This window comes from Anarrhichthys ocellatus, unplaced genomic scaffold, assembly GCF_004355925.1.
Source record: "Anarrhichthys ocellatus isolate YVR2014 unplaced genomic scaffold, GSC_Weel_1.0 scaffold1, whole genome shotgun sequence".
NCBI classification, from domain to species: domain Eukaryota; kingdom Metazoa; phylum Chordata; class Actinopteri; order Perciformes; family Anarhichadidae; genus Anarrhichthys; species Anarrhichthys ocellatus.
This window is the reverse complement of record NW_022280031.1, coordinates 8,084,995-8,099,237: the sequence shown is the minus strand read 5'-3', so window position 1 is coordinate 8,099,237 and position 14,243 is coordinate 8,084,995. Positions and strand designations below refer to the sequence as shown.

The 14,243-nt window shown below is 42.2% G+C and overlaps 2 protein-coding genes across 13 annotated transcripts in view; both read left to right on the top strand.

Moving 5' to 3' along the window:
• The window catches only part of LOC116381048 (inositol 1,4,5-trisphosphate receptor type 1), a 63,806-nt gene extending 56,004 nt beyond the window's left edge, over nucleotides 1–7,802 (top strand). For all 11 annotated transcript variants that reach the window (XM_031842917.1, XM_031842885.1, XM_031842900.1 and 8 more), the window contains 7 exons: nucleotides 103–292; nucleotides 413–505; nucleotides 2,091–2,230; nucleotides 3,109–3,274; nucleotides 4,642–4,802; nucleotides 5,491–5,652; nucleotides 6,438–7,802. In XM_031842917.1, coding sequence (XP_031698777.1) covers nucleotides 103–292; nucleotides 413–505; nucleotides 2,091–2,230; nucleotides 3,109–3,274; nucleotides 4,642–4,802; nucleotides 5,491–5,652; nucleotides 6,438–6,524 — 999 coding nt within the window. In that variant the 3' untranslated portion in view covers nucleotides 6,525–7,802. The remainder of the gene's footprint in view (nucleotides 1–102; nucleotides 293–412; nucleotides 506–2,090; nucleotides 2,231–3,108; nucleotides 3,275–4,641; nucleotides 4,803–5,490; nucleotides 5,653–6,437) is intronic.
• Nucleotides 7,803–10,456: 2,654 nt separating this feature from the next.
• On the top strand, nucleotides 10,457–14,194 carry LOC116381119 (class E basic helix-loop-helix protein 40-like). Of its 2 annotated transcripts, none has more exons than XM_031842975.1 (5): nucleotides 10,457–10,822; nucleotides 10,934–10,997; nucleotides 11,238–11,345; nucleotides 11,766–11,927; nucleotides 12,150–14,194. In XM_031842975.1, exons 1-5 carry the CDS (start codon nucleotides 10,752–10,754, stop codon nucleotides 13,035–13,037), a joined length of 1,293 nt encoding a protein of 430 aa, XP_031698835.1. In that variant the 5' UTR covers nucleotides 10,457–10,751; the 3' UTR covers nucleotides 13,038–14,194. The 2 variants fall into 2 exon arrangements, with proteins under 2 accessions (XP_031698835.1, XP_031698827.1); XM_031842967.1 differs by having other exon boundaries at nucleotides 10,458–10,822; nucleotides 11,766–11,889; nucleotides 12,130–14,194.
• The last annotated feature ends 49 nt before the right edge of the window (nucleotides 14,195–14,243 follow it).

The window sequence follows — 14,243 nt, the reverse complement described above, 5'->3', positions numbered from 1 at the left end:
TATTATGTAACCTAAATGAATGCACTACATAAGTCACTTCACATGAATCTATTTTTAGATATTTATCCTTTTTGTTTCATAACGTGTGTGTTGCCTCTGTAGCTGTTTGACCTGGTATACAGAGAAGAGACCTTGCTGAATGTAATCAAGAGTGTTACTCGTAATGGACGCTCGATCGTGCTCACCGCTGTGCTGGCTCTTATCTTGGTCTACCTGTTCTCCATCGTTGGCTACATTTTCTTCAAAGACGACTTCATCCTGGAGGTGGATCGTATCCCCAACACAACTCTGAGTGAGGGCAGACTCCTGTCTTTCAATCATTTTTGACAAACGGCTTTAAAGATCACAGAATGTAGGTTTTCATTTTGAAAAGACAAGAAAACGTTTGCAACATACCGTTCTTACTCTCTAGAAAATGGAGCCAGTCTGGCCAGTGAGTTTCTGCCTGCAGGAATGTGTCCGGGAGGGATTGGTGAGAATTGCACCACAGAGGCCCTGCAGGAAGGTAATGTAAACCGCAACACTGGGTGTTACCTAAATATTTCAATCATTAAAAGCAAATCGGTCCAAAAATCTTATTTGAATGCTCTTTGTTCTTCTGTGATGTACTTGTCATCAATCCTAAACCTAAGTGATAACAGCAAACTCAGTTTATAATGTGGTGAATTTTCATTGCAGGGTTAGAAAAGTCTGGGGTCAAAGTTTCTAGACTAGTCTCCATATTTGGAAAGTTGAAGTGGTCCCATGTAGGAATTGTTCATGGTGATGTCAAAGAGAAGTGGAGAACTGGAAATAATTTATTGTAGAGCTGAAATATTTGGAAATCATCCTTAGCCTCTTCAAGCGAAAGACAAGTGAAAGGAAAATTGTTTGATGTTTTTGCAGTTTCGTTCTGTTCTGCAGCTTCACACCAATTCACAATTTCATTCACATGACTCCATTGACTGTCACATAACTGCCAAACCATTCTCATGTGACCTCACTGGCCCTCATATGACATCAGCATGTGACCACATTTCAGTAAAAACTGAAGTTTAGAAGACATAAAAACTATAAAATGATTTGGCCAGTGATACACACAGTTAGCAGGCGGATCACCATTTGACTGGGTCAGAGGTCATTCGTCAATTAACTATACACTTTATCAAATTGGATAAATCTTTCAGAAATGTTCATCTTTGTTTTTCTGTCTGGCTCACAAGTTCAACCAAAGCTGTTGTCACATTCCAGCGAAACAAAAACACTTCTGCTTTGACTCTCTGCCATCACACTGTGAACCACAACACGTAAACAAGGTTCCAACAGATATTAAGTTCTGCAACTACGCCAAGGATATTTAAATAGCAGATGATACCCTATTTACACTGTGACTACATGGCTATCAAATCCTACTCTAAAACAGGTGTCTGATATTTATTTATATTCAGAGAGTATTTCAAAACAAGTTAATACTCTACTTAGATTGTTTATCATAACTTGTTTGAGTCTATACTGTGTATGAACATTACAATCTCATCAAATACCATAATGTACTCAATTCATCATGAGTATGGCAGAATATGGTTTATGATATTTTAATGGAAAATAAAATATAGTAAAGTGTGTCCCACTGTCTTATACGCAAACCATCATAATTTCTGAATAAAAGTGACTTTAGTGTTACACCCATACTACCTATATGATGATGACGATTATGATGGAAATGAATTCAATATATTGCAGTGCATTGTATCATGCCTTACTTTTGATTTTACATTTCCTTAAGAAATATGATGCGCTTCTGAAGTGGTACTTCATTTTATTTTAAATGTAAATTTCCCTGCATAATGTCTTTGGGTCACATGAGTTAGTTCAATACGTATTATGAGCTAGAGTTTGATGCTTTTGATGTTATATTAACCTAAAAGTATCGGTCCTGGTGGTCCTAATTACCTTGGTATACCAGTTCATAAAGCATTAGAGTGTAAACGGCATTCTCTGGTGCTGCAGGGTTGTTTGTGAGTCTGTAAATTGATATACACCTTAAAAAGAAGTCACTTTTTACAGCCTCTGAAATGATTAGATTCAAGCTTTCCTCTCTGCTTCTTCAGATTTGGGGAATGGCGGTGAGGAGGAGAGCAACATGGAGCGGACGTGCGACTCTCTACTTATGTGTATCGTTACTGTGCTGAGTCATGGCTTGAGGAGTGGAGGAGGTGTAGGGGATGTACTCCGCAAGCCTTCCAAAGAGGTATGTGCAACTCTGAAGATAGGACCCTTACAAAACTGTGTGCGTGTGTGCGTGTCACCCACTGCTGCAGCGAGGGCCATGTGAGCTGGCTGCAAGCCCACCATGTGCTGAATTTGTTTCACAATGTTTCCCTGCAGCTGTACTACCTCCGCCTTGTGTCAGAGTTAAACCTCAAGATAGATTTCCACCGAATTCAGGGTCAACCACTAATGTCAAAAGAGGATGTGACTATCCGCCTCACATATTCACAACACAATGCAGCTCGGGCCAAAAAGTCACATATTCAACCCACAAAATCACAATGGATGGAAGAGTGGCTCAGTACATTGTTGCTTCAAAGCAAGCGTGTCTTACATATGTTTGAGTGGCAGTGCATTCGGCTGGTGATGATTGCTTTTTAAAGGATTAACAAAAATGGAAAATGAGTGAGTGAGATTCACCAATGTACTTACAGCACAGTATGTAGACGTTGAAGTCCATTGTGGCTCGGTTGGCTGATGATGTAAAATAAACATTTGTCTGTGTCCTATCTAGACAGAAACAGGCTGCATTAGGTTGACCGGCTTTCTGCCGGCTCTGTTACTGTAGCATCTGGCAGGTTTCACCTGTGGTCTTGTGTTTCCATTAACATCCATGATGACGAAGGTTAAACTCATAACATCCTACACATATGTTGATGTGAAGACCTGCCCTTTGGGTCATACATTTAAATAGGACAATCTTTCTACATTAGCCCTCCACAATACAGTCAAATCTCATCTTAATTTGACTTTTAATTGTTCTCTGTTGTCAAAATAAAGTTAATAATTACTATGTAATTTTCTAGTCACTACCTCTGAACACTTCCTGTTATTGCTGTGTTTCTGTTCCGTTCGCAGGAGCCACTGTTTGCAGCTAGAGTGATATACGACCTGCTGTTCTTCTTCATGGTCATCATCATCGTCCTCAACCTCATCTTTGGCGTAATCATCGACACCTTTGCTGACCTGAGGAGTGAAAAACAGAAGAAAGAAGAAGTCCTGAAGACTACTTGCTTCATCTGCGGTGAGACTGCTCTTCATCTGTTTAGAGAGCAGTTGTTGGTTCCCTAATGTCCTTTTTCAGTTGCTACATGGTGACACAATAAGCAATACATTGCATGGTGCCTCAGACATTCAAATATCTACTGCTAATGTGTCACTCCCACTTTTATCGTATGTGGCACAGCTCTCTCTGCTGCCACTTGTGCTAGAATATTTTCATAATGATATTGTCATTGCAATCAAACCTCTTAACTTTCCAGTGCCAGAATTACTTCTCTAATCATCAGGGCACCCTGCCAGCCCGGTGGAGCTGTGCTCTGTTGTTGGATGTGCTCTGTGTTTCAAAGAATGTGCGTCATTAGTACTCTCTTCCACAATCCAGCTCATATCACTCGGTAAAGTCCCAAAATCCCCTTTCAGCGTGTTTGATTTCATGGTGTGTCTGTGGTTTCTGGTATCTCTGTGCATGTAGTTTGTTGCAGCCCCCCCCCCCTCCCTCTCCCTCTTTTTCACTTAGCTGTAGTTCCAAAGAAGGCTGAGTCATGAGAGCTTCCTGCCACTGCTCTGCTCGCCTCCATAATTCATGTCTGTCTCACACGCCCAGACATTGTCTCCCTCTCACTCACAAGCACAAACTTAATTTTCACGCCATCTGTGTTGTGCAACTTCACTGATTACCCATTCTCTGACCCTTTCTGTAGCGGCATCTGCATTTCCTTATATGTCCATTATATGCGTGAGTGCCAAAAAAAAAAGTACATGCTGTAGGTGAGCAAGCGTATGCGTGCGTAAGTTGGGTCGCGCACTCAGGACAAGTGGTAAGCATATGGAATGAGAACAGTTCGTCACCCAGCCAACCATCAGCTCTGACTCACTCATTTTAAAGAAGGCCAGGGCCCAGGGGGAGCTGCCGTCTCTATGGTTTCCACAAGAACCACAAGGGAACAGGAGATGCAGAGATTAGCAGCCGACCTCCGCAGGCTTAAGTGGCTCTCCATCCTCCAGCTCTGTTTTATAAGCCATCGATCTTTCTTTCAATCTTGCATTGGTTTTTAGGTCTTCAGGTCTGTAGCCAACAGTTGGTTTACATCATTAACTTCCTGTGCAGGTGTGTTTTTTACCTGTAGCTAAAATAACTTCTGTTCAGGTAATCAGGCTCAACCTCACTCTCCATCTTGTATAGAAAACGGGAAAGAAGTGGTGACATTTTGGATGCAAACTGCAACTTGACTGATTGGCAGAGGGGATTATTCTAGCACATAAACTGGAATGTTCCCTTCCCCAATGTCACTGCGAAACATACTAGTGTAATAGAGGCTAGCTCCTGTTTGTTCTTAAAAATGCTGTAACTTCATACCATAAATAATCTGTGTTATTGCCCCTCTCTAGGCCTGGAGCGGGACAAGTTTGACAACAAGACAGTGACCTTTGAGGAACACTTCAAAGAGGAGCACAACATGTGGCACTACCTGTTCTTCATTGTGCTGGTAAAAGTTAAGGACTCCACTGAATACACAGGCCCCGAGAGCTACGTAGCTGAGATGATCAAGGTAAATAAAGAGCACAGACACCCTGAAAACACACATCCGGATCCTCCTTCTCAGTGCAGACTTACTTTTTTCCCTGAAATGGGATAATACAATTATCATTAGAGCATGCTGTCTTGGAGTAGCAATCCTGAATGAAAGAGCAGTAAGATCGGCGTCACGTTTTTAGCAGAGTAACTTTGATCAAGTAGACTTCATCAGGTTATGCTACAGAGTCAGACTTGTAAACACGTACAGGCACGTTTCACACACCATAATACAGTAATGTGTTCCTCTTATCTAATCTCAACTGACAGATACGCTGGTCATAGACATTAAATGACATAAACAGACTGCTGCAGACAAACAGGAATACAGTACGAGACGGTACATTAGTTGCAGTCTAACCCTTAAACTGACCAAAGCATGAAAAGGAATCGTTGGTCAGTTCACTGGGATTTCCGTTGTACTACATAAGCTCAGTCTGAGGTCTTTTACTGTTACTCCTGTGACAATGATACCAATGCAAGCATGATTCTTCAAAAAAACAGACCATAGCACAGCATCATTTGGAGTTCAGATGTAAGCACTCGGTTGTCAAACGGTAGCACCTACCTGTTAGAATTACCTATTCTTTTTTGACATAATTTAGCTTTATTAACTCCTCGTAAATGTACAAAAGCCAGTGGCTAATATGCTTGGTTGACCACAGGAGCACAACCTGGACTGGTTCCCACGGATGCGCGCCATGTCACTGGTGAGCAGCGATGCCGAGGGGGAGCAAAATGAAATCAGGAACCTGCAGGAGAAGCTTGAGTCGACCATGAGGCTGGTTACCAACCTGTCTGGACAGCTGACTGAGCTCAAGGAACAGGTAGATCATGTGACAGTAAACCATGCACACCCTCAGTTTGTAGTACTGTACATCACACATGATTTATTTTTATTTTCCCTCCGTTTGAACCGGATTGGCTCTTCTGAGACTGTTTTGTTCAGCCATTGGGAGGTTATCGACAACCTGCACCTTGGTTCTGTAATTACTCAGGACCACCACATTATAATGAACAATAACATGGGAAGAGTTATTGGGGATTGGTTGCTTACTGTTGTACAATCACCATTATGGAACTGGTGACTCGGACAGCCTAAGCTAACAATAAAGTAGTTTACTTCAGTATTTTCTGCTCATCTCTTCCTTGGAATGGGTTTGTTCATGCACAGGTTAAAAATGCACCATGCGTCACAGTATGCGATGACAGCTGTCCTTTGAAAATGTTAAAAACACTTTAAAAAATATTTTATTGCTAAGGAACACACTATTGCCTGTGAGTCTTGAAGGAATAGTTTTACACCTCAAAGAAATACACTTAATTGTTTTCTTGCCGAGTGTTAGCTGAGCAGATCGATACCACTCTTGTGTTCGTACAGTAAATAGGAAGCTACTGCCAGCGGTCAGTTAGCTTAGCTTAGCATAAAGACTGGAACTAAGGAGAAAAGGCTAGCCTAGCTCTGTCCAAAGGTAACAAAACACATCTACCAGCACCCCTAAAGCTCACTAATTGACAACTTTTAACTCTTACACTTAGGTTTTTTGTGTATTTGTTTAAATCCTGCTTTGTTTTTAAGGTTGCAAAAACTACTTTCTTTTCCCACTTGCAGATGACAGAGCAGAGGAAGCAGAAGCAACGAATTGGTCTTCTTGGTCATCCCCCTCACATGAACATCAATCCCCAGCAGCCTGCCTGAGGGCCCTTGGGGACAGTATCACCAGTGCCTTAGCACTTCTGTCAGTGCGCCACATGTTATACAGCAGAATGCCAAATCGTGTCCGTCTCCAGTATGTATTTAGGTCGATGTCTGACTGTATACTTCACCAGAAACTCCTACAATAAGTGTTTCTACAACATGCGTGCTTCTGAGTGTCTGTGTGAAGTGGAAGTTATCGGAGTACGTTACTGGTGGCCTGTAGAGTGGATGTGTCTGTGTGGGGGGAGAGTGTGCACCAAGTGCCTCGGGACCTGACAAGCCAGTCCTGTGGGTTTAGGAGATGAAAACACTGACTTCAGCTTTACTACCCTGAATGCCTTCTGCATTGCACCACACTGACAGCATACCAAAGTTGTTCCTGAGGGGATATTGCTTTCAAGTGGCCTTTTATTGCGGTTTTGATCCTCAGTGTTGCTCCAGCAAACTCAGGTCACATGTGTATTTGAAGGTTTGTATGACCTCTACAACACATTTTGCTTTTGTCTGACAGCAATAGGAATACTTAATAATATGCAATGTCTAAATAAGAATGAACTATTTTTGGGAACTGGTATTTGATTTTATATTAGAAATATGGAGATAAACAACACCTGTAAAGAATCCAGAAGAGGTCACCTTACTTTTAAAGTCTCTTTATGCTGTTATAAAATCTATACTGGTTTTTTTTCCCATTAATTATCACTTTCACATTTTTTGCAATCACAAATGAAGGTTCTGTGCGGTTCAGAACACTTTAGTTTAAAAAGGTTTTTGAGGGGACTTTGATATTTGTTAAGGAAAATACTACTAGAAAGTAACCTTTCAATAACAAACCATATGGAGCTACTGTGGAGAAGGAGCAGATCATGTGACTGCTTCACTCTGAAGCAGGTTCCATGCTGTGCTTAATGATAGTAGTGATATGGAGTCACATTGGAAGCATAATGTGAACCAAACTTAATTGAACTTGGGAGAAATGTTCGAACGTTAGTTCAATTAGATTTATCCTGCACTGAATTATGTAATCTTCCTATCATCCATTTAATCCTAAAACACTGATATTTTCTGAAGCACTCAAATAATTGTTAAGGCACTTTGTAGAAGACCCACTTGAGAATGTCTAAGTGTTTGAGCGTCTGTGAGGGGAAAAAAATATTAGATTAAACATTTGGAGTGCTGCTTAACCAAACTGAACTTTTCTACAAATGGATGGTTTGCGTCTGAATTGTACATTCCATTCTTGGAGTCTATTTAAATAAACAAGTGTGTAAAATAGTCTGTTAATGAGTGTTAAACGGTACCCGCATCAGCATGGAAGTCGAGGAAGAGACCAGAACATATGCGCAACTAAAGGTAATGAGGATGTTTGCAATTTATTATCTGTCTGCCTGCTTATTGGTTGACAGCTTGAGTGGTGTCATGCTTCTAACGCGGTGCAGTCGGATGAAAGAGAGAACGGAAGTCAATTTGGGGATTGCCGGCAGATGAACTCCGTTATCTGTGGTCCTGTACAAATAAGGATGTGCACTTCTCTTATAACCATGTTGCATGAGGAAATATGTCTCCATGTTGAGCAAATACAGGTGTTGCAAATTTTGGGTTTTAATTTGACCTTTTGGGATTTTATCGTAGCACAGATGGAGCAGATGTAGAATTTTTAAATTGTAAAACTGCTTTGTTAAAGACTGACACTTTATTATAACAAACATACACTTCGCACCTAATGAGAATGGCATCGCCTACATTTTTTTAATAGCCTACTGTAACACTTTTGACAATATTAGCATTCAAACAGCTTGCCATTTGTCAGTGGCAGTCAGTATATATCACATAAGTGAATACAATATTGTTAGCAGCTCTCAAGCTTGTTAGACATTTTATAAGCATACATCTTAATATTATGAAAACAATTTCAAGATCTACAAGTGAACTGAAACAAATGTGCCATAATCAGGATTTTAAATCAAGATCAAATTCAGTATTAAATTGTGTTACATTTGCGATAACCGCCCAAGGGGCTTTCCATCGTTATTGAATTAAAGCTGCATCACTGTGACCAGTGTTAAAGTAATATTGTAATTACTGAATCCTACTGCCTTCCCCATTTTTATTTAATTCATTACACTCCAGGAATTTTCTAACAGACCTTTGGTTGTTTGTTGAAGGGGACACTTGCTGTGAAAGATACTACTTTTCTGAAACTATGAAAAATCTGTTTATGAAAATGTCAAGGCTGATAGATCTGAGGTTGTGAAAAGGACTGTGACAGCTGCAGCTTTCCTTGCTAATTTTTGTCAGAGAAGATGGATGGATAGTCCTAATGATTGAGCTCCTCTTAGTGAGGTGAGAAAACCTTAAAAATCAGCCAATAAATACAATATTTATCTCTAGTAAATTTTGTGTGATTTGCCAAAATGCTCTAAATAGCACTTCAAGCTTACTTCTGATTACAAATACATTTTAGATTTTTGTTTTTAAAAAATACATAACCACAATGCTGCCAAGCTCTCCTGTGTCAGGGAAGTTTGTGTAGCTCCTGAGTCTCATCTGGCTTGTGAGGCAAGATTTTGTGATCCTAAGCATGATTTATGATTCAGTTACTGCAGGGATTTTGCTGAATTGGATTTTTTCAGACAAAATCCTGAGACATGGACAAAAAATAAAATAAAACTTGAGAGAAGAAAGAATGTTACATCTTCTCTCGAATCACATAATTCCAACTATAATAAATGCAATTGTTTACAGCTTCACAAAACTTCTGTCATTCTAGTCCACGTTGACTTTAACAAATTATGGATTTTAATGGGATTGTCAAAAACGAAAGACTTGCGCATTGATTATTGTGATGCTTCCTGTTTTCATATGAGATCTACAAACTGTACCTTTTTATTATAGGTCATTGTGCTGTAATACACCTGTAATTGTCTTATTGACGATTGAACCCTATTGTGCTCTTCTCGATCAAAATATATTGTAGAGAAAAAGGAATGACTGTGTTACTCAGATGTGGTTTTCAATGGCCTTTATGCTCTTATTTTAGTTTGAACACAGGATACTTCGGAGTTATTAAATATATGTTCTATAAAGGTATTTATAGAGGAATCATGATAATATCAATGTAAATGTCCTGTCTTTTTGCACCTTTTTCTTTTTGTGTGACCTGTGCTCGTAGCCTGCAGCAGACAGGTGCAGCAGCTGCCGTGTGCTGGATGAGCTGGATATGCCCTGCGCGCACAGCAGGGTGCCGGGGCCATGAGGAGACCAACGTGACACAGTCGGCATCGCCTCATGACAACAAACCCACAGCACACACTCGTCCGCGCTCAGGTGCACGTGGTTCTCCCACAGTGACCGCAGTGTTTATACCGGAGCCCACCTGCCTGCCGGTCAATAGAACACACTGCTGAATGTTGTGTATTATGTTATCATTATTATGTTCTGCAGGAATCTAGACTAACTTTAAAGTGTGAGTGTAAAACAAACCTCGATGCAAACCTCAGTTAAAAATGACTTAAATGCACTTGATGACATTTTGTTGCATCACTGCTCTATACGAATCCTGCAGGATATTATTAGGATAGTTATATGCTACTATAGTATTTTAATTGTATTATTGTATATTGTCATTGGCAGTGGGCATATACCCACTCGACTCTCGTGCCTCACGCCTGATGCAAGCACGTTCCCTGCGCCGTGGCGCTCACAGCCTTGTTTCAATACACTTCAGCATGGAGGTACACGAGATAGGACACGCGCCGCCCTCCCCTCTGACGTCTGCCGCCGTCAGCCCACTGAGGCTCCTTATCGGTGGAAAGTGGGCCGTCCCTCCGCCGAGGATACAGCGCCGTTTAACACGTGAGCCTCATGTGACAGAGGTAGGTCAGGCGGAGCGGAGAGTCAGAGGGTTTATTTAACTCGTCGCGCTGTCCTCCCCCCCCCACTTTCCCAACGCGCCACCAAGAGGGTTACCTTCCTTCTGCTGCAAGGCCACGGCGTGGAAATTGCAGGCACTAACTTTAAACTGTTTACATCAGTGCGACTAGTTGCCTGTTGAAGCCCTGCGGAATTAGTACAAATCGAAACCGTTTCTTCTGGCATTTCAGTGTATTTTAGTAAATCCTTGTTTTTCCCTCTCAACATTTTTTATCACGCGTAAATAAATGCATTTTTATTTGTAACTGTATTGGAGAAGTACCTCGAATTTACTGTATAATTGGATTGAAAAAAATGGAGCGAATCCCAAGCGCGCAACCACCTCCTCTGTCCAAACACCAGGCTGATCTGTCGGACTTGCAGGGGTAAGTTTTACTTTGAAAAATGCTTTCCTCAATCGCACTTCATATTCCGTATCTATAGCTTCACCAAAGCATTACCTCACACTTAACTCTTCTCTTTTTGTATTTCTTTAGGATGGATTTCCCGATGTATGTTTATAAACCCAGGCGAGGAATGAAGAGAGGGGAGGAGAGCAAGGTCCGTTATTATTTTACATGTTCAGTTATAACCACATCTTTTAATTAAAGGGTGTAAACTACGAGGAAGGAATTAGGCTAGCATTAGCCCTGTAGTATCATAAATGGTTGACCGCATTTCTGCTATGACATAACTCCTGGAGTCCTCCCTGTCGGAGTGACTGCCTCTGATCATAAAGAGCTATATCTGTGCGCTCTAGGATCAGCTGAATTTAACCAACAATGCTGTTTATTCTTGCAGGAAACCTACAAGCTGCCTCACAGACTTATTGAGAAGAAAAGGCGTGACCGGATAAACGAGTGCATCGCACAGTTGAAAGATTTATTACCAGAGCACCTGAAACTCACGGTAAGTTCGTGCTGTGGCTGGGAGGGGAAATGGGATTCACTGTATTGAGTGGCATGCGCCATCGAGTGGCTGTTCAGTGGCATTACATCCTCAGTGCTGAGTGCGTCAGCAGTCAGTGGATGACGGCTCACGCTGAAGAGGACGTGTCTTCTGTCATGTGCCTTTGTTTAAACCGGGGATTTAAAAAATTCAATCCAATACACAATGAAACAAGAACTTGCAATCAAATTGATACTCCAGACTGCTATTATTTATGAAATGTATATGATCCCATATCAAATTGAATATTTCTAATTGATTGCTTTTGCCTTTATGGCTGCTGTTGTAGAGTTTTGATGATGTGAACATGAGCAGTACAGCGTAGTTTCTGTGTTTTTATATAAGAGGTGAGGATTTGCTGACTGTGTGTCTTTCCCACAGACTCTGGGCCATCTGGAGAAGGCTGTGGTTTTAGAGCTGACGCTCAAGCACGTGAAAGCCCTCACCTCTCTTCTGGAGCAGCAGCAGCAGAAGATCCTTGCTCTACAGAACGGCATGCAAATTGGTGAGCTGCAGATCACTCACACACACACACACACACACGTGCTACACACACAAATATGCACATGCAGCAGGATGGTTTTGCTGGACAGCGAGCAAATTATCAAGATGAATACACAATGAAGGGATTGTACAGAACAACAGGCAAATAAGTGACATCAAATATAGCTATAGTTGTTGGAAAAGGGACGTCTATTTCAAACTGCAGCATTTCTGACTGTGTGGTTTCATGTTGTCTTTACAGATCAGCCTGCTGTCAACCAGGAGAAGTCAGAGGAGATGTTTCTCTCTGGCTTCCACATTTGTGCCAAGGAGATGCTTCAGTATCTAGGCAATCATGAAACTGATGGAGATTTCACGCCATCCCATGTGATCAATTACCTTCACAAGTTAGCCGCAGAGGTGCTGCAAAGTCCGCTCCGACCCCGCACTCCTCCCAGCCCTCAACCTGAAGAAATCCCTGTCTACCGCCAGCACCAACCTCACAAGGAGATGCCCACCAGCGCACCCTCTAAACCCACAGAAGGCTATGGGAGGAACTGTGTGCCCGTCATCCAGCGGGCGCACGCTCCAACGAGCAGTGAGCAGAGTGGCAGTGATACGGATACAGACAGCGGCTATGGTGGCGAGCTGGAGAAGACTGAATCTGGGGCGCAACAGGGACGTCCAGATTACTACGGTCATGAGAGCCATCTGAAGCGAGCACACGCCGAGAGGCAGAGCTCCGGTATCAAACAAGAGGAGGACGAGCCGTGCCACAAACGCCCCCGGGTGGAGTCGTCGGAGGACTCAGGAGGAGAATCATCAATGTCATCGTCTAGCGGCTACGGCAGTTACTTGAGCGTATCCCCCAACCGTCCAACTCCTCCACATCCCCTCTGCATGCCTTTCTACCTCATTCCACCTTCCGCTGCAGCGTACCTGCCAATGCTGGAGAAATACTGGTACCCCGGGGCCATGCCCATGCTCTACCCTGGCATGGGAGGCTCTGCACCCACCATGCCCAGCGAAAGACCGCCTCCACCTCAGCTACTGTTGTCTCCTAGGGGAGGCTCTCCGGCCCCAGCCATATCTCAGACCCCCATGGACTCCCCTGCCCTCCTTCAGGCATTAAAGCAGGTACCACCCCTCAACCAGGAAACCAAAGACTGAGAGAAGCGGGGTGAAGAGGTGATCCTGTTCTAGTACCCAGGAGTAGAGACAGTAGTAGGAATGAAAACATGACTGAGCCTTTCCATAACCCATCCTCATTCCCGTTCTCTGTTCCTCAGCCTGGAGGTCAAACAGCAAACTGGAGGACTTGTAGACATGATCAAGAGGAGATGGAGGAGAGAGCAACATCCGTCCACACTTGAAGGACGCAAAGCTCTGGTTGAATGTTAAATGCTCAGTGGTATTACTCAGTGCAAATGTATCGTATAAACTGGACCTGCCCTGCATACACACCAACACACACACATACTTAGCTGAATGTAAAGAAAGATACGTTTTAGATGCTGCTGTTAAAGTTTAAACGCCAATGACTGATGCATCTTGTAGCTGCAATAGAGACACGTCATCTTTGTACTTTAGAAAGTGTTGCACCAAATGTTAGAGGTCATTTTTCACCCAAAGTTTGTTGCCCATGTCCTTTAGGTCGCCATTACGCTCATCACTGGGAATGCCCATAGAACCAGACACTATGATGACTGGCACCATACACAAGGGTTTCCTCAAATGTGTACAGACGAGAGTAAAGGTACACCCAATGCATGGATGAAGGAATGGGCCACCACATGACAACACTGAATGAGAAGTCTTGTTTTTAATTGACAGACAAGTTCAGATGGATTTCCTGTAATTATTGTTCATAGCCTTCTTGTACATTTCTATTTTTGATACCTGTTCTCGCACTCTGTCCGTCCGAAGAGATAGAAGGTGGGCGGCGTGCAGACAATTGTACGTTCTGTACTCAAAAAAAACTGTGTACAAACTGTAGCACTGTGCTGGACCTGGTCTGCATACTCGACATCTGTTTCTGCTCAAGTCAAACCTGGTGTTTGTTCTTGCTGTTGCCTTTTACTTGTGAAAAGCTGATAAATCTCAGATGTTTATTCTCTGTACTACGTATGAATAGTGTCAAAGGAGTGAGGAGGAGAGAAGTTGAATGTAAAAGTTTTACCAGAAGACTAGTTTTCTATAGAAAGAGGTACTTGAGATTTTATATTTTGGGACCTACATGAAAGATGTTTTGATGTACATATTTTGTCTATAAATGTTGGTATACATTATATAAGTGTATTAATAAAGTATTTTTTTCCTGTGGAAAATTGCCTGTACTGTATGTATATGAAAGAGGAGTGTGTGAGTGTGAGAGAG